The 25,983-nt window shown below is 44.2% G+C and overlaps 1 protein-coding gene across 1 annotated transcript in view; it reads right to left on the bottom strand.

The window, feature by feature from the left end:
• The window catches only part of PKD1L2 (polycystin 1 like 2), a 57,140-nt gene that overhangs the window by 29,913 nt on the left and 1,244 nt on the right, over positions 1-25,983 (bottom strand). Inside the window, exons 2-28 of the mRNA XM_053399564.1 lie at positions 25,569-25,733; positions 24,445-24,630; positions 24,100-24,210; positions 23,769-23,916; positions 22,119-22,348; positions 21,064-21,468; positions 20,045-20,143; positions 18,857-18,906; positions 17,989-18,106; positions 17,378-17,585; positions 16,774-16,894; positions 15,627-15,768; positions 13,797-13,997; positions 12,666-12,811; positions 11,285-11,479; positions 8,472-8,597; positions 7,154-7,336; positions 6,851-6,975; positions 6,196-6,322; positions 5,499-5,630; positions 4,460-4,685; positions 3,599-3,819; positions 2,993-3,223; positions 1,806-1,907; positions 1,407-1,585; positions 938-1,084; positions 89-288 (exon numbers count right to left, since the gene is read on the bottom strand). Coding sequence (XP_053255539.1) covers positions 89-288; positions 938-1,084; positions 1,407-1,585; positions 1,806-1,907; positions 2,993-3,223; positions 3,599-3,819; positions 4,460-4,685; positions 5,499-5,630; positions 6,196-6,322; positions 6,851-6,975; positions 7,154-7,336; positions 8,472-8,597; positions 11,285-11,479; positions 12,666-12,811; positions 13,797-13,997; positions 15,627-15,768; positions 16,774-16,894; positions 17,378-17,585; positions 17,989-18,106; positions 18,857-18,906; positions 20,045-20,143; positions 21,064-21,468; positions 22,119-22,348; positions 23,769-23,916; positions 24,100-24,210; positions 24,445-24,630; positions 25,569-25,733 — 4,524 coding nt within the window. The remainder of the gene's footprint in view (positions 1-88; positions 289-937; positions 1,085-1,406; positions 1,586-1,805; positions 1,908-2,992; positions 3,224-3,598; positions 3,820-4,459; positions 4,686-5,498; positions 5,631-6,195; positions 6,323-6,850; positions 6,976-7,153; positions 7,337-8,471; positions 8,598-11,284; positions 11,480-12,665; positions 12,812-13,796; positions 13,998-15,626; positions 15,769-16,773; positions 16,895-17,377; positions 17,586-17,988; positions 18,107-18,856; positions 18,907-20,044; positions 20,144-21,063; positions 21,469-22,118; positions 22,349-23,768; positions 23,917-24,099; positions 24,211-24,444; positions 24,631-25,568; positions 25,734-25,983) is intronic.

Below are 25,983 nucleotides of genomic sequence, written 5' to 3'. Positions count from 1 at the left end.
AATAAAATAAAACCCCTTCCTTGTTCAGCATTCCGTCTTAGCTCTCACCACAGTTCCAACTCAAGTGGTGAGGCTGGCGTGCAGTTACCTAAATCCATTTTCTGGTCAGCTGGATCCTTAGGCACGCCCCAGAACATGATGCTGGTCAGCATGGTGCACAGAAGCAGTGAGAAGCAGCAGGATACCCTCTGGGCTCGCGTGAAGGAGCTGCGTGGTGAGCGGTTGAAAATGGAGTACCAAATATGCCCATCACGGAAACCCTTTGAGGTCTTCATGAAAAACAGATTGCTGCAGAGGAGCAAAGAAAGTGTCAGGCTGAACCACGAGTAACATTTATTTTAAGCTAAAACGTAAGACTGTTTTGTGGAGACATGGCTTCATGACAACACAGACAAATGAAACCACTGGAGTTGCATAGATCATTCTGGTGTGACTTGTAGTCTTCCCCCTGTTAATAAACTCTAGCTGGGTGGGGAGCATCTGTCTTCCCAGACTGGCCCCTGGCTTGTTGTTCTCTTACACCTAGGAAGACACGACCTCCAACCAGGGGGCCAGGGAGTGGGGAGAAGACCTTCCGCCTCCTTCTGTAAGTTTTACTAGCTAATCATTTCTATGGCAACAAACCTATACTTGGCCAATTCTTCAGTCATGTAAAAAGATGTTTAACATTCTTGGTGGCCATTAACTTAACCACTTCAGTAGTTCCTTCCACTCTAGAACCATAACTTACAGATATAAAGCTACAGGCTTGCAGGGGACACAAAGATGGCATTCATACCAACCCCACTACCCTATTAATTATACACACGCATGCACACACTTCTGCATTACCTACAAAACCCACGTGCAAAGGAATCTCTACATAACCAGTGGAAGCATTTCTGGCAGGGCCAAAGCAGCCAGAGGAAACTGCTCCTTCTAGTCCAGCCTAACATACCTGAACTGCTTCATATCTTCCTCAGTAGCTATGGGGAACACTTTATCGAGGACACAATCTCCGACATCAATGGCTAGCCAAGAGTTGCAGAGGAAATACCATTTCTGATCCGTGGCCACATCATGAACCAGCACACGGTTCACATACCTGTGAACAAAAACAACAGAAAGAAGCTAGCGGCACTGACTTGGGATAGGTTCGCACAACACAAGTGCACCAGAGCCCCCATTGCAAATCCACTCTTGACCATGATTTACCAAGCCAACTTCACCCCTCTCCCTCTCAGTTACCAGCAGCAACCTCCACATTGGGAAAACAGGTGAGCAGCGTCTCCTCACCTGGCTCTGCCTCAGTGGCTGCTACTGCCCATGGGGGAGCTCACCATCCAGCCTATCAGCTGGCTCCTCTTTCCCAGCCCTAGTTTAAAGGGTGCCCCTTTCCCTGTTCCATCTCTTTGCCCCTTGCATACCAGGACGGGCTGCCTCCTGAATTGTCATGCCACAGCCGGATGCTCTGCAGTTCCCCGAGAGGAAACAGTGTACACAGTAGGAAGACATCCACTCCTCCTCGCTCAAAGACTGGCATGTTGGGGTCCACCAGGTGGTGTGGCTCACTCTCCCCTTCCTGGCCGTACAAGGTCAGAGTCACCTGGAATAGCAATTGTTCATGCTTGTACTGTACTTGCGTGCCACCAAATCCTGAGCTGTGAATAGGTGTCTGAATGGAGCAAATGCAGGTGTGCGTGAACACGACCAGGGGCTGTCTCACTATTTACTGATTTATGATTTGCACTTATAGCCTCCAGGGTTTCAGGCATGAGCTACAGCTCCTTACTCGTGTGCAACAATGCCCAGGACCCCATTGGTACCTTGGAGGTTGTAGCTGAGCCTCGACGGTGTCCGGTAAAAACAGTCACCAGGTAGCGATACTGAGCAAAGGGGTCGTTGTCCTCCAACACCGTTATCTTCACCTGGAGATTTTATGGCAGCATCAGCAAAGACATGCAAATGACGAATGAAAATATGTAATGTAGGGAAGAGGAGAATGATTACTAGATCTGAATCTAAGACGTACCTGGAAATAGGACCAGGTGTTGTTGTTTTTTGCTGAGGGATTCCCCACCCCACCCCACCCCATAATTTATTTACACCTCGAAGGAAACACATAGGGTCTTCACAAATGGAATGCTGATTACCACTGAGAGCCAGTGTGGTGTAGTGGTTAAGAGTGGTAGTCTCGTAATCTGGGGAACCGGGTTCGCGTCTCCACTCCTCCACATACAGCTGCTGGGTGACCTTGGGCCAGTCACACTTCTTTGAAGTCTCTCAGCCCCACTCACCTCACAGAGTGTTTGTTGTGGGGGAGGAAGGGAAAGGAGAATGTTAGCCGCTTTGAGACTGCGGCGGGATATCAAATGCAAACTCTTCTTCTCTTCTTCTCTTCCTCTTTGCACCATCTCAAAAATACATATTTTTAAAATATTTCTTAACTACCCTTCTTCGAGAGATTTCAGGGCAGTTTAAAGAAGTATGAAAACAAGTCATATACAAAGGCACAGCTCTATGTAACAACTACAAAAATGTGCCGAAAGGCACAAGACTGTAACATCAACGTATTAATGAGAGGAAGTTTACGATCAAGTAGACAAAAGTCTATTACAATTGCAAAGTGTACATTTCAGCAAGGATGACAAAGAGCCGCACAGTGGAAAAATATTTATTATTGTACAGTTGTACCTTGGTTCTGGAACGCCTTGTGACTCGAATGTTTTGGCTCCCGAACACCACAAACCCGGAAGTGAGTGTTTTGGTTTGTGAATGTTTTTTGGAAGCCGATTGTCCAACACGGCTGACATGGCTTCCAATTGAGTGCAGGAAGCTCCTGCTGCCAATTGGAAGCCACGCCTTGGTTTCTGAACATTTTTGGAAGTCGAATGGACTTCTGGAATGGACTCCGAGAACCAAGGTACCTCTGTATTGAAGAATGCTCAGTTGAAGAATGCTCTAAGCAACCAACAGCTTCCAGATAAAAGTTCTAGCTGAGAACAAAACTTACTTTGGCATCATCTTGGATGTCTTTTCTTCTGGCCCAGATCAGAACCAGCAGGTACACGAGGAAGATGCTGCCCACAGTTGTCACTACCACAGGGTTGTCCACAAAGGTGGCAAACAACTCCACTGTTCTGCTGACGTCGATGGAGTTTGGCATCACAAAGAAGGAGCTCCCAAAGAATGTCAGGTGGTTACAGAGACACTGAGTGCCATTGGGGTTTGTTTTGGGGCCAACCTGCAAGCCAAGGAATAGTTGTCGTTATGACCTCCTATCTATCCCTACATTCCTATAAGAATCCAAAAATACCCACTCACAAGCTTGTGGCTTTGTGCAAAACTTGTGAGTAGATTTTTTGCCTTACAGGAATGGAGGAAGCTGCCTTATCCTGAGCCAGACTATTGTTCTGTCTAGCTCAGTACAGCCTACTCTGACTGGCAGTGTTCTTCAAGATTCCAGGCAGAAGCCTCCCTCTGCCCTACCTGGAGATGCCAGGGACTGAACCTGGGACCTTCTGCATGCTAGGCTGGTGCTCTACCACTAAGCTGTGGTCCTCCCCCAAATTTCATTACCCAGGATGCCCCTCCACTGCATTATATTCTGTCTACTCACGTGGCATCCATAGCTGTTCCAGTTCCCTTGGTGCTCATCCCAGAATACACATTGGGAGACAAAGCAAGTGACAGAAACATTTATGTCATGGGTGGCCATGGACGCCAGTTCTGTTTCTGGTCTCACAATGAAATAGTAGGTCCCTTCTCCAAAAATAAGGTCTTCCGGGTGAAGGATCCAGGAATATACAACATCTGGAACAGATGTGGTTGAGCTGAAGTCTAGGGAAGTATGATCAGATCAAGCAATGCTTATTTCTTTATTTATAACATTTTTATGTGGTTAAACCGTGGCTTTGAAACATTAACAAGAGACCACAAAGGTTTTATAAGTCACAATTAAAAGTCTACTAACAAGATTAAAAGGTTGTTCTTAGTGGGAAAGGTTGTAACGTAAGAAAGGTTACATGTACACATTGCAAACCCCAAATGGACCAACAAGAGTATAGTGAAATAAAGAGGTTAAATGCACCCAGCTTTCCTTCAAACTAAACAGTCTCCCAACATAACATTCTCTCTAAAGATTCTTGCATTAGAGTTGCAGCTCCTCCTCCTTTTTTGGAGTGCTGTCTTCCTTGTCATTGGGACACTCACTTTGATCTGCCTTTCTTCTATCTGGTACCCTCAGGCTACCCAAGCCCCTTACAGCCCAAGCCACAAAGCACTTGCAAACATTGCCTACAGTTTGTGTCTTTCTCAATGGTTTTACCACCTTCCAATTGGTTTCCCAGACAAGTAAGGTTTTATAAACAAATCCCTTAAAACTAACCTGCATGAAAGATTTGTAGTTTTTACACAGGCTTACATCACCCTTTGGTTGATGAGCAAGCAACCAGACCTCTATCAGAGTGTTTATTTTTACCTCTTGAATTTGTGTTGAGAGGAAGGCGTGTCATCAATTCATAGTCAGTCTCATTGGGGTGATAGCCATATCCCAAATATAGGATAAGTGGAATGTCTTGGTCCAGCTGTAGATGGATCACTAGAGATGCATTTACTGAAGTCACATTGACTTGGAGAGCACTGAAGTTTCCCAGATTCAACACATTCGGGTCATTGTCAGTTGCTGAATTCCTTGGCAGCATTATCTGCGTTTAATGTCAACAGTTCAATTCTGGAAATGCCCCCAAACCCTGATAATATTTTAAAAACCTATGCTGTCATCAAGCAGGGAGGCCCAGCTGAAGTATAAATGCAAGTGTGTGTGTTTATATATTACATTTCTACCCCACCTTCTTTCTATGGAACTCCAGATGTCTTTAATGGGGTTTCCCCTTCCCAGGCAGTCTTAAGCCAAGCACTGACCAGATTCAGACTTGTTTGGCTTCAGCAAGGTGCCTACATCAATACCTTAAGACAGAGTTTTCCAAACCGTGTGTTGTGACACGTTAGTATCTTGGCTGCAGTGTGCAGGTGTGTCATGCAAATGTTCCCCGCTCTCCTCCCAGGGCTGGAAACAGGTCAATATAACCTCCGATTTCCTAGTAAAACTGAATTACTAAGAAGTACTGAATGTCTAAGAAGTGTGCCACCAACATGAAAGCTCTGCCTTAAGACCATGTCTTGGATGCTGTGGTTAACCTATGGCCCTCCAGATGGTTCTGGACTACAACTCCCATCACCCTGACCATAGGCCAGGGGTGGGGAACTGTGGTTTGTAGCCTACTAAGTCCTGCTTTGTGTAGACCCATTTAAATTAATAGATCTTAGTTAATAATGTCCACCAATTTCCATGGCTTTACTATAAGTAAGACTAATGTTGGATCCAAGTCTGGATGTGCTTGGTGGGCTGGGCTTCTCCCCTCATCACAATACAGTTAGCAATGATGAATGAACAAAGTGGCCTGTTTTTAGAAAAGCACATGGTCCTGCCCTTCAGAAATGCACACAAGGAAAATTACCTCAATGTCTTCTGTAAGGTTCTTAACTGGAATAACCAGTCCATCTAGGCTGGTGAGGGAGAGGCCTCCCACAGCACCGTGGATATCAAAGCTGTCACTTGTGGAAAAGGGGTTCACAGACAAGCTCACCATCTACAGGAAGAGATTTTTAAGCACCAAAAAGATTTGATCATAGAACTGCAGAGTTGGAAGGGACCTCACAACCCCCCACAATGCAGATGACCATCCAATCTATGTTTAAAAACCTTCAATGTACTACCACTGCAACAACTTCTGCTTCTAACTTGCTAGTTGCTTGTTACACAGATGTCTACAACTTTCAGCATTTTTATAAGTAAAATACAATATCAACACATTCATACAAAACCAGATGAAATTCCTACAAAATACAAATGCATAAAAATTCTTCTGCTGATCTACTTCTTTTCTGCCTCTCAAAGCACCTGAACTTTTTCTTTAGTATTCTTTTTCTGTATGTAGCCTTGTAAAATGTACTTCCTATTTCTGTTTGTTCTAGTTCCCTACACCTTTCCTCCTCCCTCTTTTCCACCCTTTATTGGGCAGGTGGGGAACAGGTGGGTCAGTTTCTATAGTCCCATTGTTTATATTGTTATTAAATACAATAAAAGCCTTAATAAGAAAGGAAGAAAATGAATTCCCAGAGCAAGCTAAAGCGCAGTAAAAATGGGACACTTGCCCTGATGTCCACTGTCTCATCTCTGTCTCCTGAGATGCTGAGAGAAGAGGCAGAGGGCAGAGTGAAGCTGGCAGAGCTGGAGTCAGAGACATGAATGGATGTGCTGTCTGCATTGTCTGTCTGCAACCTTTCCAGAGAAAGATCAGAAAAAAGTCAGAAAAGATGGAAGCAAAGAAGAAAAAATCACAGAAGTAGGAACCAAAACATAGGAAGTTGCTTTATACCAAGTCAGACCATTGGTTCATCTAGCTCAGTATTGTCTACACTGACTGGCAGTGGCACTGACTGGCAGGTTTCTCTCAGCCCTACCTAGAGATGCTGGGGATTGGATCTGGGACCTCCTGCATACAATGCAGAAGGCATAGGAGGCGGCCTTAAACCAAGTCATACTATTGCTCCATCTAACTCTATATTGTCTCCATCACGGATGGGCAACCTTTCTGAGCCTGAGGGCTACATTTCCTTCTGGGTAACCTTGTTTGACTCCGATCTTTCAACTGACTTACAAATGAAACACTCCCCACTGGAAAATCCAGTCATTTTTTGTTGTTAGGGTTGCTGCCTTGCCACATAGTTAATGGGATGCTAGTTGCTGCAGTTATGTTACATTTTTCCTGGAGGGTGATGAAAAAGCAGTATAGCAAAATCTGTTTACCGGTTGATGTACATAGCTGCAGAGGGGGCTGTGAGCACCATGGGTTCATTGTCAGGCAACTTCCCAATCAAGAGAGCACTCTGGAGGTTTTCAATGGTGTTTAGAAGCTGCAGTGACACCAAACTCTAGGACAGAAGAAAGAAACCACACTCTGAACCTTCTTCCTTTGATGGTTTCCCAGCCGGTGCTTCCCACCATTCCTCTGTGTGTCCAGCCAGTCCATGACACTCTTCCATAGCCACAATATGCTATATATACTTTTGCATGCTATAGCTCTTTGACATTTCATAGTTTTGCGCCCACCTGTGCAGTCTCTGGTCCAGCAGTATCCTCTGTCCCATTCTGCACAGCAGCTTCAAGGACGTTGCTCACTGCATTGAACAGATAGCTGGCAGCCTCCTTGCGCTTCAGGTCATCTTCGCCATCTTCAGTATTCACAATCAGCAAGGATTCACTGACATCCTTCAAAGTATTACCGGCTTCCACCTGAATGAGAAAAGAGGCCTCTAAGTGGACATAGCCCTCCAGGCTAAAGAGAACAAACTAGCAGGTGTTTCATAACTCCCTTCTTCCCAAATTCAGGTGATAAGCAAATGACAGGGCAGCACCTCTCACAAACCACTGTAGATTGGTGAGGGCCCTCTGCCAGGGGGTACTTGACACACACACACACGTTCTGCTTCCCTCCAATGAAACTGAACATTGGGAGAGTCAGGACCAAGAAAAGAAAGCATTCCACACAGCTATGGAATCTGTTCCCAAAAAAGGCTGCAATGATGGACACCTATTTGAATGGTTTTAAAATTTGAATGGTTTTAAAACGGGGTGAGCTCCCGTTGCTCAGTCCCTGCTCCTGCCAACCTAGCAGTTCGAAAGCACGTCAAAGTGCAAGTAGATAAATAGGTACCACTCCAGCGGGAAGGTAAGCAGCGTTTCCATGCGCTGCTCTGGTTTCGCCAGAGGCGGCTTAGTCATGCTGGCCACATGACCCGGAAGCTGTACGCCGGCTTCCTCAGCCAATAAAGCAAGATGAGCGTCACAACCCCAGAGTCGTCTGTGACTGGACCTAATGGTCAGGGGTCCCTTTACTTTACTAAAAACATAGACAAATTCATAGAGGATAAGGCTATCAAGGGCTACTAGGCATGGTGGCTATGTTCTACCTCCACTGTTGGAGGCAGTATGTTACTGATAATACTAGTTGAAGAGAATCACAGGTGGGGAGAGGGCCATTGGCTCCTGGTTAGCCAATATGAGAACAGGATCTTGGACTAGGAAGATCTTGGACTAGGAAGAAAGGCTCTTCTTATGTTTGGTACAAGGTGGAGGGTTCCATCAGTCATAGGTGGGTTCCTTTTCCTCTTTGAAATTTCTGTCCCAACTCCAGTTATCTAAGGCCACCAAAGAGGTGACCAACAGTTTTATAAGTACTGCCTTCCTCTAAGAATTAATCATAGAATAGTTCCTTCAATTTCTCTCCCTCCACCCCACTTTCAACCCCCCCTTACCAGTCTGTTAAAAGCACCACTAATCTCAGATTCTCACATTGTCAATACATCTGTTGCCTCTTTGCATGAACCACACACAGTTATGAAGAAATGCACATTGCCCAGACACTCACCTGCGCAGAGGAAGAGAGCTCTTCACTCCTGTAAGTGATTTCCTTGAGCACCTCTGACATCTTAAGAGCCGTCTGCATTGATGTTACATTTACAGCAGAGAGGGTCGTCAGCATAAGCTCTCGCAACTGGGGATGCAAAGACAGATCATTAGAGACAATATAAATACTGGTTATCGATGGTCATGTTTCTAATAGACCTATCCCTGGCAGAACAGGATCAGCTAGTACAGAAGTGGCCAACCTTTCTAGGTCCATGGGCACGTCTGGATTTTTGAGTGAGTTGCCATGGGTACCATCCACTCTGATCACTTCCTTCTATCTCCCCCTGGATCATCCTCCTACCCCAACACACAGAAAGAGAAAGTGCAGAGACACATTTCACATTTCCATGTGATCTGACTAAAACATCAGATCCAGTAGAATTAACCTGAAACTTGAAAAGCACATAGTGGGGAAATCAGGAAGTGGCAAAGAGTGTCCCTTCCAGCTTCCTCCTCTATGTACTTTTCAAGCAAGAAAATGCTAATCACCCTTGCCACTCCAGGATCAGGTGGACAGTGAAACTGGGGGCTCAGGGTTTCACAAGCACCAGACGAAGACCTGCATCTAGAGGTTGTGCATTGGTGACCTGTGATTTGCAACATGCTACTGAATATCATAGGGTGGTGACTCGAAAATGGGCATTTTCAGCTGCTGCCCTTGTTCTGTGGAATGTCTGTCCCTCAGCCATACATAAAGCATCTCCTCCTTCAGATGTCTTATAAAGACTTATCTTTTTGCGCAGCCTTTCCCTGTTTGCCATAAGATTGACTCCTGATTTTTCTGTATGAATCCCCTAAATCTGCTTATAAATAAATGCTTTTATATTTTTATATCTTTCTATTGATTTTAGCCTATATTTTTGTTTTAATGGATATTGTTTTTATATTGTACATAGTGTACACAGCTTCGAGATTTTTAAGTGGTTCAGAAATGCTTTTAAATAAAAATATACATATAGAATTTCCGGCTCCCAATGGTTTAACAATAGCAACAACCAAAAGTCTTTCTCTCCCATGCCCTTCACCTCCTCATTTGGGCTGCCGAAATCAAGAATGCTTGAGAAAGCAGGAATAGATTTGTGGGTAAAATAATTAGGATGCGAAAATAATAAAATAATTAGGTAAAATAATTAGGATGCAGAAAATAATTTTTCTGCTACTGAAAACATATTCCTAAGCTCTGCATGTGCTCAGAGGCATCTTGCCTTGCAATTCTATGTGCACCTTCTTGAGCCAATATTTTGCACTTGGCTTCAATTGGGGACCTCAGAGTCCCAATGGGAAAAAGTAGACCCTCACCAAGCTTAAAGTCTGCCCATCCCTACTGTAAATTATAGGGTGGGAAGTGGTTTTTATGTCTAATCTGAGTTGAAATTCACTCTAATTGCAAATTCCCAGTTTATCTTCCAGTTGACCATATAAATAGAGGAATATATTAACTGCATGAGAGTGAAGGGAATTTATGAATGTGGAATAAATCCATTTACAATAACAAGAGTTCCTAGTGAGATGAACATGTAGCCTTTTTGAGCATAAGTACCAGCTACCCCGTGACTTTCAAAATGATCATTATTAATGCCAATTAAACAATTCTTTACACTTCTCTGGCTTCTTTTATTTGCACATCTAGAGGCATTTTGGCAGTGCCAGACAGGATTTGGATCCCCAAAGCACTAAAATAATACAAACCCTATTTGTGACAATTGGCTTCCAAACCCAAACAATGCTTCAGGAACTGGGGAACAAGGCCATATCTGAGGGATATCCTGCTTATTAGCAAAGGACACATTAACAGGATGAGCTGTAATTTCATTATTTCACACAAGATTACTGCAAAGGTGTCTATGCGGGGACAACTTTGGAAATAGACCCCAAGCTTCATTTTGTGCAAAATGCTGCTGGCATTTGAAGATCAGAGCATATAAATCCAGACTTATTCCACCTGCTGTAGTTATCTATTTGTTTCCAGGATTAACATAAAGTGTGAGTATTGGCTTTAAAATTGAACAGCTTAGGGCCAGGTTGCCTTTCAGAAACTGCCTGCTCCTCCTTTTTTTAAAAAAAAGTTTAAATAGTTTTTATTTTGTCAGAGAAACTGCCTGCTCCTTCATGAGCCTACCAGGCCTTGGAGATTGGCCTTGGAGACCTTGTTCTCTGTAGTGCCTGTATACGAGATCCTGTGTGCAGGCAAGAGAGAAGGAGCCTTCTCAATGCTGGGGCTGGGATTGTGGGGCTGGTGGAGATTTGCTGGACTCCATGTTCCCATCTTTTAATGGGTGGTAAAGCTATTTTTATTCCAGTTAGCTTTTAATTAATGACCCACTGGTTGTTGTTTTTTAATTTATATGTATTTATAAAAGTAATTATGTACCACCCTCTCATAAAATATCAGGCCAGTGTACAACAATATGCACACCATTAAAAACAACAAAGGAATCATTCAAATAACTGGCTGGTGAAAAGGTTGTAAACAGCTAAAACAATTATTTCTTTCCTACCCAACTCTTAATGCTGTTAGCTGAGTGGGGGTTTACAAAGGGGTCACTACCATTGGGCAAAATGCGCTGATGTCACAGAGGGTGTGGGCAGCCTTATGCCCCCACAGCTGAGAGGTAGGGGAAGCACCTGTGGTGTGCCCAGATCAAGCAATGGCACCAGAAGGTATTGATTCTACATTCCATGAGTAGCTTGTAGTAGCTAAACTATACAAATGCTGCTTAGACACCAAAGGAATAGTAAAAATGGTTCCAGGATGCAATATGTGCAGCTAACCTCTTTCCGTGTATCTGTCCGCAGAGATGAATTAACACTCTCTTCTTTTGTTTCTAGATTAAGGACAGAAGACACTGACTTGTACAGCTGGAACAGGGTCATGCTGTTGTTCTCGCCTTTGAGGATGGTGTTCGATTTTTCTGAAATAATGGCTTGCAAGGTCTGGTTTCCGCTGCTTATGTCCTGATGTTGAACCTGATAAAGCAAGGGGGAAATGCACACAGTTGTTCATTCCATAACCACCAAGGACATTCTTGCTGCTGAATGCCAGACTAGATGTGTTGTTATTCTTAGGCTTAGTCCCCTCCTCTAGAAAACAAACAGCAGATGCAGATGCTCAAGGCTGAGGTCAGGACCATGACATACAGCAGAAGGCTTTAAGCTTTTCATCTCGTTATAGTCCTGATCCAAATCAGTTCTCTGACACCTACAGTTTGTAATGCGAAGAAAGTTTTCAGATAGGGGCTTAATATGGTAAATGGGTTGTTGACAACATGTTTCTATAATAGAGGAGACACAGCAGGTGGAATTTTCTTTTCTGAGAAAAGACAACCACTCACTAGGCTGCACTTTCTGGAAACAATTGAAGACAGTTTTGTTTTGACAAGATATTCCAGCTGGATAAATGGTTGCAGGCCCAGTCGTCGTTCTCTCCAGTCCTCTACCCCCAGAGAAATGAAAGACAACTGAGACTAGTTATGGATTGAAACAGGCCACAACTTTATTGAATACAGATGTGAGAGGTTTGGCTTGGGCATGGGGCAAGTAAATACTTCCAGCCCACCTGCCAGAAGTGACGCAATGGTCGATCCACACAGGGGTTCCTAAGACTTAATCAAATAGGAACTGCTGTCTGGGGGAGAGCCAACGTTCCTAGGCCCCGGCTGGGCATGCCGACATGGCCACTCCCCCCGTATCCCTTTAATGGGCTGACTAGCATTTGGAGGGGCAGGCAGAGACTACAGCCTCCTCTCCATCCCAGATTGATATTGCCTCAATGCCCAACCAAGTTGTGACGATTGCTATGAGGTAGGCAAAACCAATAGGCTGGTGACCATTTGCCTGGTGAACAAATTCCTACCCAGCCCCAGAATACAGCGACCACCATAGCCACCCTCTCCTCCCATCAGGGCAGGAGGCCAATCCTGGGATTCCTTGGGGGAGACTCTGCCGTCCAGCAACACTGTGAGGGTGAGTGGACATCTTTGCCTTGAGTGTCTATTTTGTATGGCCTCAGTTTTGTTTTAAATGTATTTACTCGTGTGTGTGTGTGTTTAACTGTGTTTATTGAACATCACCTTAAGACAGCTGTATAGAATGTGATGATAATAATATAGATAGCAAAGGCACAGACAGCAGAAGCCAGTGAAGTCACACCTACCCTGGCAGTGGCATTGGTATAAATGGTGTCACCATAGATGTTGCTCACACCAATTTTAATCCATAAAAGAAAGTTATCGTCTGCTTCTCCAAGTGGAAGGTAAACTGAAGGTAGGACAGGCTCTTGTCCGCAGTGTAGAAGAGAATCTGGAGGAGGGAGGGAGACTGGTTCAGGTGACAGAGTAGGAAACCAATTTTTCCATGACCCAGTTTGACAGCAGCAGCAGCAGGGCATTTTATGATCCGTGTTAGACTTGGATTGCAATGGCCAGATGCACATTTATTTGTCATTTGTCATTTTCTATTTATAGCCAGTGGTTCTAACACAGGGTGGGGTGAGAAGCCTGTGGCCTTACTGTTGTTGCTGGACTACAATGGCCTACAACTGAGTAGGGAGGGGCAAATTTCTCAGTTTCGGTTTCTCATTTTTCCAGTCTTAAGTTCAGTTCCCCACATTTCCACATCAGCTTGTGATTTATTTTTTAAATTCACCATGAAAGTTCATTTTAGTGTGAATTTCTCCAAATACACACATTTCTTATGCAATTTTACAAAACAATTGCCCCTGATATGACCCATTACTGAATGTTATTTTCACTACTACACACTTTAGTAGTAGTTTAGCTACTACAAGCTACTTGTGGAGTGTAGAACCTGACCACTTAGCATAAGGGTGGGGAACCACAGACCCAGCATCCAAATGTGGCCCTCCAAGCTTCTCTATTTGGCCTTCGAGACTCCCTCTAGGCCACACCCCTTTCCTAGGACACACTTCCCCCTGGCCCTGCTCTGCACCCTCTAGGATACTTTTGCCAGGCTGGGATGTGTCATTGAATTGTGAATATTTATTTTATTGTATATTATTTATTTATTTCAGTTATTTATATCTATTTTAATGCCTCTTGCTTACCTGGATGGATGCCCAGAATGTGCCTTTTACTGGAATGTAACCTACTGTATAAAAGTAAGAAGCACCCTTTTCGTTACACCACTTCTGCCTCTAACCCCACTAAACACTGGCATGCCATCCCTATGAGAGAATACAGCTACAGAGGTGCCTTCAGTTAGAACATGTGGACCAGAACCAACCTTAGACAAACAGTGAATGCAAGCAGCCACCTCTGACTCTTACTTGTCTCCAGGTAGAAGCAGTATGTGAGTGAGGAGCTGTCAGCTGGAAGGCACTGATCCACCAGACAGGGAGAGTGGCAGGAGATGGAGAAGCTGGTGAGCACTGATCCTTGAGCAGGAGATACAGTACATACTGGGGCTACAGGTGGAGGCACGGTGCTCACAGTATAGGTGTCTTCACCATATTTGTCCTCACTCATAGCTGGCAAATTTAGAAAGAAAACAAGTCAAAAGTGAGTTTGCTATGGTTTGTGTACTATTGAGACATAAAAGGAGCACTTGGCTTTTTGGATTAATACTACTTATACATTTTGTTGCACTGCAGCAACACCTGTGTGGTCATGCACTGGCCATGCTTCACCCTGCTCCCCCCCCCCAAAAAAAACCCAATCACACCTTAGTGGCAGCATCATCCGTGTCAGCTAACAGCCATTTTAGAACCCCCAAAATGTCGGTCCAGTATGTCTGAAGGAGCGTCTCCACCCCCATCATTCTACCCGGACACTGAGGTCCAGCGCCGAGGGCCTTCTGGCGGTTCCCTCACTGCGAGAAGCCAAGTTACAGGGAACCAGACAGAGAGTCTTCTCAGTAGTGTCGCCCTCCCTGTGGAACGCCCTCCCAGTGGCGTAGCGTGGGTTGTCAGCACCCGGGGCAAGGCAAGTAATTTGCGCCCCCTAACCCATGGATTTGCGCCCCCTAACCCGTGGATTTGCGCCCCCTAACCCGTGGATTTGCCCTAACCCCAGATGTTGCGGCTGGCCCCCCTGCACCCCCCACGCTACGCCACTGCGCCCTCCCACCAGATGTCAAAGAGAACAACAACTACCAGACTTTTAGAAGACATCTGAAGGCAGCCCTGTTTAGGGAAGCTTTTAATGTTTGATGTATTACAATGTTTTAATATGTTTTTGGAAGCCGCCCAGAGTGGCTGGGGAAGCCCAGCCAGATGGGCGGGGTATAAATAATAAATTATTATTATTATTATTATTATTATTATTATTATTATTATTATTACCTGGCAATGCCTAGACATCCCCCAGCAGCCGTTCCAAACGCTCCCACAGGTCCAAAAAAGGTTGGAGCCCTGGAAGAGTTTGTTTCAATGCCCATTGTAGGTTTCATCCTGCAGGGCTTTGAAATATTTGTCGTTCTTTGCACCAGGGAGAACTCTGAACTGCACATTTGTTTTGCTGTTATAATGCTGTTAATAATATGCTAATCTTCTACCTGAAGATGTCTTGGAAACTTAAATTGGTTAAAAATGGAGCAGTCGTATTACTGGCTGGGGTTCTGTTTAGTTCTTGCATAATCCCTGCTTTAAAACAGCTGCTTTGGTTGCCGGTTCATTTTCAGGTTCAATTCAATGTATTAACAGGTTTAAAGTTAAAACTTTAAATGATTCAGGCCCTCAAAACCTGAAAGACCACCTCCTTCCCTATAGGTCGGCAGAGGAGACCCTCTTGGTTGTTCCACCACCCTCAGAAGTTCAGTGGGTAGGGCATTCTTTGTGGCAGCCCCTAAATTGTGGAATGCTGAAGCACACATCTTTTGTTTTTGACACCTGAGATGTACCCACCTTATTTCTGTGATTTCTGTGTTTTAAACTGTTTTTAACATTGTCTTTCAATTGTTTTAAACTGCCCTGGAGCCTTTGAGTGAAGGGCAGGTAATTATTAGTAATAAAAATAATACTCAGTAGTGCTTAGAGCAGCTTACAGGTAGAAAACAAACAACGCTTGATAGCATGCAGTATTAAAACTACCAGTTGGAAGCAAACAATTACTACTAAAGCCATAGTAAATGTAGATTATCCAAATTCTGGCTCTCCCACCTGTTACTTTAATTCGAAACGCTTCTCCCTGGGTTTGCAAGAAGGAGCTGTTTAGCACCAACATTGGTGTGCCAGTCTGAAGCAAAGTGAGGGAGCTTTGTGGGAAAGCGTTCAAGGTACAGCTTGGTGGAAGAGGATTGGGCTGGTGAGGGGAATGAACCACAAGGGAAAGAGAGAGAGAAAGCAGAAGAAACATGGATTAAAACATGGACTTGTGGTCACCTTTCTGCTATGTCTAGCAAAGAGACTGTTCTCAAGGTCTTCACCTAGTTCTCAAACAGCTGCGTTAATATCTCCCCTGTCCCTTTCAAAAGGATAACCAGCTTTTAATAGTCCTGCCTTCTATCTCTAAGGGTGCATCCAGACTGCGGTTGATTTCAGGTCATCTAGCCTCCTCACAGAGAAATCAAAATTTGATTTTTAAATGTTTTATTAAATAGATACCTTACCCGGGGCAGCAAACCCATCAATGATGCAGTATTTTAAAAAAATATTTATGTAAAACATTTTAAAACAACTGAAAACATGTAAAAACAAAAATCACAATAAAAACATAAAATAAATTTAAAAACAGATGTAACTATATCATGTGTCTGGATAGGCCTGCTGAAAGATAAAATTGGTCATGAAATAGCCAATGTCATCTAATCTCCCTGCAAACAAATCAAGATAAACCCTCAATAAGCAGGTTGTCTGCTGCTGGCTGTTTAGTGAACATCCTTCTGATTTGTTTGTGGGAAGGTTAAATGATGTTATGTCAAAGCAAGTGTCATCTCACACACAGGATGGATCTGTCCATTTCTGTTCTCTCAGTTTTTCATTTTTTACAGTCTTAAAATCTGTTCCCCACATTTCTGTAGCCATTTGTAGATTTCTTTGTAAATAATTCTCACGAAAATTCATTAGTGTTTCAATGCAAATTTCTTCAAACAAACACATTTTTAATGAAGTTTTGCAAGTAATTTTTCCTAATATATCGAGTTTTTGTAAACATTGTTTTGTCGGGGAACTGCATCATAACATTCAAATAAGTACAAATTTTGAAAAATGGCTGTGTTTTGTTTTTCACATTGTTTCAGAACGTGCAAATTTCATTGATTCAACTTTTGTGTGTGTACAGAATTTCTGACATGGGCAACAGGCTCACCTTTCTGTGGAAGGTATAATCTAAGTACCACTTGTACAGCGTAGCCTTTGAGTCTGTCCCCACGGATGCTAGGAGCGTCACGTCTTCAGAAACATTCACTGGTTTGCAGTTCATTTTGCAGCTAGGAGGAAGGCAGGACCTGCAGTTAGCAAGCTAAGGGGAGCAAACTGTGCTTGCCTACCAAATGAGCTCTGTGCTTTTGGGTGGAATGATATAATCAATGCTGTGCATCTGTGATAATCAGAACTGGGATTCTTGAACGTCTTCCTGTTGAACAGATCTACTGTTGCCTAGTTGGCTTCCCCAAGCACACCTGACCTGTCAGGGTAGCATCTTGCCATCCTTCAACCTCTCCATGCAAGAGCCTGGCTGCTGGATCAGGCCAGTGGCCCCTCTAGTCCAGCATCCTGTTCTCCTGGTGGCCAGCTGGATGCCCTAATGGGAAGCCTGCAAGTAGGACCTGAGCACAATGGCACTCTAGTCATTTAAGATTCCCAGCAAGTGGAATTCAGGAGCAAACTGCCTCTGACAGCTTCTGTATGAGGCTTTCACCTGACACTGTCAGAACCTCAGAGCGCAAGGAAATAAATAAAGTGCAGCACACCTGATCTGCAGGCTCAGATCCTGCTTTGCTGTAATGTAGAGACATTGCTCATCCTGTTTTTCTTCTTTCTCTGGGCTTTTGACTGTAACTTTCATGGTCACTGCAGAGCTGGGAGGAGGTAAGCAAGCCGGCGGGATCCGGATCTCTCTTTGGTCTGTGAGGATGGAATGCTCTTGCACACATTGGTCCCATTCAGGCCAGCAATAACCTTCAAAGGCAATTTTCAGCTGAATCATTTGAGAGAACCCAGCACCCAATGTTGTATTTTTATAATTGACACTTTACTCCCATATATGCATTTTTGTACACATTGTGTGACTGGAGAACTGCGCTGCAAAATCAGAGGTGTCAGAATGTCAAAGGGTGGCTGTGTGCATGTGTGAATTAGGTAGGTTCACCTTTAAATGTGAACTGAATCAAATGGATCTCCCAGCCCTAAACTCGGATAAACAAACCAAACACATCAGCTCGCTTAGAGCATGAGGACACTTTCATATGCTTTTGAATTTATGATGATGATGATGATGATGATGATGATGATGATGATGATGAATGGAGAGTTCTGGTCACAATTGTAAAGGGGAGAAGGCAGTGAAACACAACATACATACCGCAAGACCAGGTGTAGGTAGAATTAGTGCTGTCATCAGGCCAGCCAAGAATGATTGTTGTGAAGAGACTGGCATGGCGGCTGGGCTTAATGTAGATCTTGTTTTTCCCTTTGTCATCCTAAACCAGAAATGATGAAGAAAAGTAATTGTCAGAGCAGTTGCATCTTTTCCTTGGTTTAAGTACCTCTTGCCTCCTTGATACCTGGTGAGAACATTCCCTTTTTAAAATCTTGTCATGGTATAAGCCATTATCAGTCCCACATTCCAGACAGGGAATGAAGGCTGGAAGAATGGACATTCCCAAGGCTCCACAGAGACTTCATAGACATGCAGGAATTTTTTAGGCATATATTTTCTATTATTAACTGGTTTTGTTGGTTGGCTGGTTTTGTCTTTGATAGTTTTGCTGAAGCACAGCCAAACATAAAACGTAGGCTTCCGTACTAACTCCACCTACTTGGGAGTAAGTCCCATTGAGTTCAGAAGGACTTACCTCAGAGTAAGCATAGTTAGGATTGTAGCCTCAATAAATACAGTGGCTTATACCCAGCATTGGTCCTACTCCAAGTAGACCCACTGAAATTAATGGACATGACTAACTTAGGTTTATTCATGTCACTGGATCTACTCTGAATACAACTTACTTGGATACAACCCAACAACAGCGCAATCAAATGCATGCTTTCTTAGAAGTAAGTCCCACTGTGTTCAATGGGGATTACCCTCAGGCAAGAGGGCATAAGGTATCAGCTTGAATAAATCCAGTGTCTTAACCAAGAAGAAAGAAAAGCCGTTCATTAATCCCTGTCAAATATTTTCAAAAGGATTTTTTCCGTTATTTTCATTCTTTCTTTTAATAGATACTCACAACTCTTTTTTCACCATTTACATTGGACTGTTCTTTGTCCTCAAGAGGATCTGTTGAACACAAAGAATAAATCAGAAGGCTTCAATAGCACCTGCAAATGCCATGCTGAACTCTTCTGTATAAATCAAGGTTATTTTTCCAGGTCTGTGTGAAAGTTACAGAGCAACTGGTAGAAATTGCTCCCCGAAGCATCACAGTGTATAAGGATTCAGTTTGTTCATGGGAAGGAGGGAGACAGACTTCATTTATCAGGGCCTCATGCTGCCTCGTACTAAGCACCCAGCTGTTCCATCTGGTCCCATGTCTCCATTATGTGGAATCCATGCGCAGCCCAATGCAGAGGGGGAGGGGCAACGCTTTTCAAGCCTGATGGCTACATTACCTTGTTAGGAACCTTCTGTGGAGTCCACACACCAATGTGATGTATGTGTGTGCAAGAAACAGGGGGGGCGGGTGGAGAGAGAGAGAGAGAGAGAGAGAGAGAGAGAGAGAGAGAGAGAATGGGAACAGTGGGAGTGTCAAATCAAACCAGAAGTGAAACCAGGGATGGTTCCACAGGGATATGTTACCAACTGCAGGAGTGCTTGTTTGTTTCCCTTGTCCTCTGATTACCGTACTTTTCCGTGTATAAGACTAGGGTTGTTTTTTTTACTATAAATTAAGGTTACAAATCTGGGGGCGACTTATACACAGATAGTGCATATGCCCATTTTCTAAATTTGGGGTCCCCAAAAGTAGGGGGTGTCTTATACCTGGGGTGTCTTATACACGGAAAAATACAGTATGTACAGTGGTACCTCAGTTTAAGAACAGTCCGGTTTAAGAACAATTTGGTTTACAAACTCTGTAAAACCGAAAATAGTGTCTTGGTTTGAGAACTTTACCTCAGTCTAAGAATGGAATCCGAACGGTGGAAGGGCACCGGTGGCAGGAGGCCTTATTAGGAAAAGCGTGCCTCGGTTTAAGAATGGTTTAGGTTTAAGAAGTCTGTGGTGCCCTCTCATCAAAAGGATACCAAATCCTGTAATGCTGTTCTTGTGACTTCGTACCACTTGGAAGTGGGAAGCACACAACAGTATGAATAAAATGCAAAGGAAAAGAAGACAGAAGTATACCGTAATTTAAAAAGTATGATTGCTCTTCATTTTATGAAGGCATCATTTGGCATAATCAAGAGCCTGCTATTACCTTCTTCATGAGAACTGTTAAATGAGACGATTACAGTTCCTGCATCAGTGCTCATGTTCGAGAAGGCATTAACAGCAAACACTTTGACCTGGAAGGTACCTGGAAAGAAGACACGGGAAAAGGTAAATAAGGGCAAATAAGAAGCTGGGAACCAAAGATCCACAGAGCCAGGCAGATTAAGGAGTGAAACTTGTTAGGGCAGGTGCAAAGTCTATTGGTGCCAATCAGGGAAGGGTACCACCTTGTAAAAAGGGGGTGGGAACATGGATTCATGTGGCTTGATGGACAAAAAATGGAGCCAAAAATATTAGTACAAGATAAGTCCCTTTCACCCATGATTTTATAGCAATTTGAGTGAACAAGGTGCTTTAATTTATGCAATATCTATATCTGTTATTTATGAATGTATCAACGTAGTCCTCTTGGCAATGCACAACAATTTAGTAAAAAAAAATTATGAATTAAAACACAAATCAAATATCTCATCCCTTGGAACAGTGAAGCGGGGGGGGGCATACATTAGCGGTAGAGCATCTGCTTTGCAAGCTGAGGGCTCCAATTTCAATCCCTGGCATCTCTGGGTAGGGCTGGGGAGACAATACTGTGCTAGAAGGACCAGTGGTCTGACTCATTATAAGGCAGCTCCCTATGCAACATCTGGAGGGCCACAGGTTCTCCATTCATAAGATTGGGCTTTGGTTTCATCCAGCCGGGTTCTTCTTATCTTCCGTCCCAAATACTGCTCATCTGACCAGTCTCAGGGCCAGCCTCAGTTTTGAGGGTCCCCTTGTGCCAGATGCCCCCGGTGGGCCCATTCCTCCTCCTTGCTGTTGCTCACTTGCTTTCCTTCAGCCACACAGAGGGAAAGGGGATGGGAGCTCCTCCTTCTCACCCCCATGTGGTGTATGTATGGTACACTGCAAATTCCCCCTTCCCTTCTCTTTCTCTCTCATTTTTCATACTTTTAAAAGAAGACTCATCTAGCTCAGTTACACGTTTGTGCTTTTGTGTGGAAGTACCTTCAGACTTCACTGGGATGCTGTAGGTCTCCGCTTCTCCTTCGGTGAAGTCCTTCAAGTGGGAAAAGGTCTCATTCAGCCCGGTCACCTCAAACCTCAGTTTTTCAGGAGACCCATGACGTACAGAGACTTTTATCTCCAGATCTTCTCCTAAAACCACAGAGTGGGAGCTCAATATGGCCTGAAGACCAGAGATTGCTTCGACTAAATGAACTGTCAGGACTTCTGAAACGTCTGCTTCTGTGGTGTTGCTGGACGCAACTATTTCAAGATGATGTACACCAGGACCAAGCAGCCGTTGGGATGTGCCATCCAGGGTGAGATTGTGAGGAGCGATTCCTTCCTTCACCCTGGACTCCATCAGAGTTTTGTTATCAGCCAGCACGGTATAGGTCACTCCACTACCTGAAAAAGAAAAATGGTTTCCAAAATGTGGTGTAAATTATATCTCGTTTCTCATCCTTTTGCAAAACATTTAAAACATTTATTTTAGGTACTAAATACTGTATCAGTTTATTTACCGTAATACTATAGCAATGTGGTTTATTTACTTATTTGGCACCATCCATGTGCATGGCATTACAAAAGAATCAAATATAAAAATAATAAAACCGATTAAAAAGAAAGCAGAGGCAGATGTCAAACACAGCAGCACTGAAACAAGCAAAAAAACAATCCATCAAATTTACAGTTTTAAATGACAGAAATCAGCTACAACATGCCTTTGGGAATAAAACTGTTTTCAACACCTGTCTAAAATGGGAAGTCAATGGACCTTACCTGGTTGGAGAACCACATTTCAAAATTTGGAAAAGTGTTAATTTCAAAGGAAGACTGTGCTTTGGGACGTGTATGGTTTAAGAAAGTCTGAATTACATGGATTTGCCTTCAAATGCAAATTGAATTGAATTTCTCCCTAAGCATGAAATGTGTTTTGTTTTTTAAAAAGGACAGTTCCAGCAGAGGTCTCTCCTATGTGCTCTGAAAGTACATTGTTCAAACTACTATTGATCTGCCAAAGAATATATAAACAAAAACGAAGTGATGGCTCTGACCTCCATTAAGTTCCACTTGAATCCATAACACCTCTTCATAAAGAGTCCTGCAATGTGAAGTGTTCCCTACTTCATATTTGCTGAAGCACCCGGTCACCAAAAGCTCATCCATTTTGTCTTGCACGGTGATCAGTTTCTGAGCTGTGACGTGCCACTCGCTGGTTGTGCACTCCACAAAGATGGTGAATTCGCCAGGAGATGTGAAGCGATGGGTCACATTGCTAGACAGGCTTGAGGTGCATAATGGAACATGTTAGAAGCAGAACAAGCCAAACCTGCAACAAAATGTTGCAGCGCGAGTGCTCCTCTTTAGGATTTTAGTCAACCAGCAACCACACCCTGTTCCAGGATAATCCATTCCATTCTCCAACAATGCTCATATGTGCATTTTTCAAGTTAAAATTGCATCATTTTTGCAGCATTTAAAGCATTCATTTCATTCTTTTGCTGTGGCATTGGGAAGCCTTTCTCTCTCTCCTACCTAGAAAAAGTGTGTTTCAGTCTGAGAGCCAGGGGCAACCATTGACCCTCAGTCCACTTTCAGGTGGGCCTCAGCACTGCAGCCTGGCCACTCTGTCCTGCTTGTGCCTTTGGGCTGAACTGATTCCAGCACCATACCTGGCACAAGCAGAATGCAGGCCAGGGCCGTCTTACCCATAGGCGCTAGGGGTGCGGGGCACCCGGGCGCCAGGCTCTCAGGGGCACCAGGCCAAGAGTCCAGGGCCCGAGAGTTGAGTCCGGGGAAGAGCCCGTCCGTCGGTTGGAGCGCCGCAGCAGGCTCTTCTGCGGGCAGCTCTGCGCTGCAAGTTTGGAGGCGACCGAGCCAGTGAGACGCTGAGGCGGCTGGCTGGCTCCACCCTCCTGTGCACCTGGGACTGTGCAACCTGGGGGGGCACCAGGCGGATATTTGCACCCCAGGGCCGCATATGCTTAAGACCGCCCTGATGCAGGCATATGTGGGAGCCCCTTAGAGACATGAGATATAGCATGCTGTACCATGCAAAGCTAGAGGGGAATGAAAGAGAGGAAATGGATGGCAGACAAGCAAAGAAGCCAGAGAAGTGTGAGAGAAGAAAAGGGAAGCGTGGGAAGGAGGGAAGTGTTTTGTGGGTCAGGCAGACCAAGGCAGAGGAAAAGGAGAGCTGTTTGGAGCTGCTACTGCACCTTCTGGCCTCTCCACTTCACACTCACACCCCAGTCATCCTTCTTTCCAGCCCCTTCACTTTATACCCTTCTGATGTTCCAGGAGCTGCATGCTGGTGGTGGGCGTGGCTAGAAGCAAATGTGGGCGGAGCAATGGAAGGGACTCTTACTTTGTACAGGGGGCTACATTACAGCCATGCAAAATCAAGATGTCTCAACAAACATACACCATTCCATCTGCATCCGGGCAAGGAAGATGCAGTCTGACAGCTCAAAGACACATCCCAGTCAGAGGTAAGGTCTGGGGTGATGGGGAGAGTCTCGAGCTGGGTAGTCCTTAAGCTGGGTAGTCCTTAAGGGATTCAGTCCCCAAGGATGAGGTTCTGCTCTCCTGATTTGGGGCATCACTGACAACTTGAAAGGTGTCTTCAATCATCACCATCATCAAATAAGAAAACAACAAAACCTTCACTTCCTCATCGCCTGGCTGCAAAAACGTAGACTTACGTTGGAGGATAGTATGGATCAATAGTGTTTCCGTCTCCGGTGCTAATGATGCAGGAGAGATTGCCAGAATAAGGAGAGAGGAGCCACTTCACTGATATGGTGATGTTTTCAAAGATAAAGCTTTCCTCCGTCACAGCCAGTCGCAAGCCTGTAAAACAGTGCACAGAATAATAGCACCTCTCTGCATCCTTGGAGAGGTCATGTGGGTGAAATTGCCTTGTACCGAATCAGGCTGCACTGGTCCATCTAGGTGCAAGCTGGTCACTGGGAGATGCTTCCCAGCCTCTTTATGGTACCTGTGGGTGTGGGTGTAGAAAGTGCTGCTGCTTACCTTCCATGCAGTGGTATTGAACGGACAGGTAGCTTCCCAAACTTGGACAAGGATCTCCAAAGAAGGTCCCATCAGCTGCCACCTGGCATGCTTGGAGCCCATGGCACTGCCCTGCAAGGTTTGATGCAACAGCATGTCATTTTCGCTAATATAATGATTTTCAATGTACACTCTACCACAATGTATGCATTTTATATGCATTACTTGGCTAGAGAACAGGATTTTGAAGGTTGGCTGCGTTTCACTTAGCGCCTTGCTTTGCCACATAGATTTGCCTTTAAATGCACACTGAATCAATTTTCTCCCCCATCTGTGTTCAAAACACTGAAGTCCCCTTAGCCTTACCTGCAACTTCATCCTTTACACTTATCCAGCTACATTCCTCTTCGACATCGAACTGTAGGGGAGTCTCTAGCACACAGAAGTGAGGTGTTTTCCGTCCATAAAAGCTTTCTCCAATCTGAATTACTTCTCCTGAGCCACACTGCACTGTGGCATTGAAGTTGTCGCAGGCAATGCTGTGGCCTGATTCTGTGCACACACATACAAGAAACACCATGAGTGTGTGGCATTGTTGGCTAAAGACACAGTCCACTTAAAAGCAAGTATACATAAGGCCATCACTATTAAAACAAACATACATAGAACCATCATCATTAAAAACAAAGAGAGCTTTAAAACAGTGCTCTGTGGGATTGCGGAAATTTAAACGGGTTGCTCCAAGCTGACTGTTTAAAAAAATGCGTCCAATCCTTGTGAAAAGCACACTAGCATTATTTTTCCTCTTAACCCTTCCCTGCCCCAGACGACAAATCCCATGCCTTTACTTTTTCCAAAAAGTTGAGTGGGAATTTCATAGAGTTGAGAGCACTTTCAGAATGATCCTCTAGGTGGCATGAATAAGATTCAGAAAAGAAGCAGGAGAGAAAATTCCAGCAACCACGAGTGAGACCTGCAACAAGATGTTGCAGTGTAAAATGCTCATCCCACATCCCTTGCAGCCCCAGAGTTGGGTGACGGGTTCTTCAGAAATCATTCAAGGTTCTGTGTCCACTGACCAAGCTCACTGAATGGGACTCCATCCTTCTTTTGTGCTTCTCCAAGCCCCTGGGGTCACCTGAGCATGCTGAAATGGGCCTGATTTGGCCCATTACTGCTGACACTCCCCACTTGAGTTCATTATTGAAGAAAATGAGAGCATGGTATTGTGCACACGCTGAAACTGCTAATAAACATATTTAAGGGAATAGCACTAATGAAGCGAGCTACAAATATACATTCTCAAATGCATGGGTTAGGTTGCTTTACACAGGACAGCCTTTTAAGTGTTCTGTGTTGCACCTATGATTATAAATAAGCATATGTGTTTTGCTGCAGATCTGTGTTCTGTGCAAATCTTATTTTTTAACTTTTTTGGGATGATGTGTGGTGCAAGTAGTTACCCTTAAGTTCAGTTCAGGACCTCTTACCAAACTCGCAAATAAAGTCAAACTCCTGGCTGCAGTTCTCTGTTACACCCCAGTCATAGCCGGCGTTTTTCAGGATATAGCCACATGACGATGAGAGAACGGAAGGCAGGTCTTGGTGCCACTTGCTGTAGGTGATATTCGAGGTATCGAGCCAAACCATGGACCCTGCATGGAAGGAAGCTGCATCATGAGTGCACATGCCACTCCTACTTGAACAACTGGGATGAGTGACTCTGTCAATTTATGTTTCTCTCAGTTTCTCCTTGTTCCAGTCCTGAATTCAGTTTAGCACATTTCTGCACGAGTTTGCAGTTTTTAAAAAATCACAAAAATTGGTCAGCATTTTAGTGCACTTTTCCTAGCAAGCAATTTTCCTCAGTATAATACATTTTTGTATGTTATCTTCACTGTTATA

The sequence above is a fragment of the Podarcis raffonei genome, chromosome 8 (assembly GCF_027172205.1).
Source record: "Podarcis raffonei isolate rPodRaf1 chromosome 8, rPodRaf1.pri, whole genome shotgun sequence".
Lineage (NCBI taxonomy): Eukaryota > Metazoa > Chordata > Lepidosauria > Squamata > Lacertidae > Podarcis > Podarcis raffonei.
This window is presented reverse-complemented; position numbering and strand designations above follow the sequence as displayed.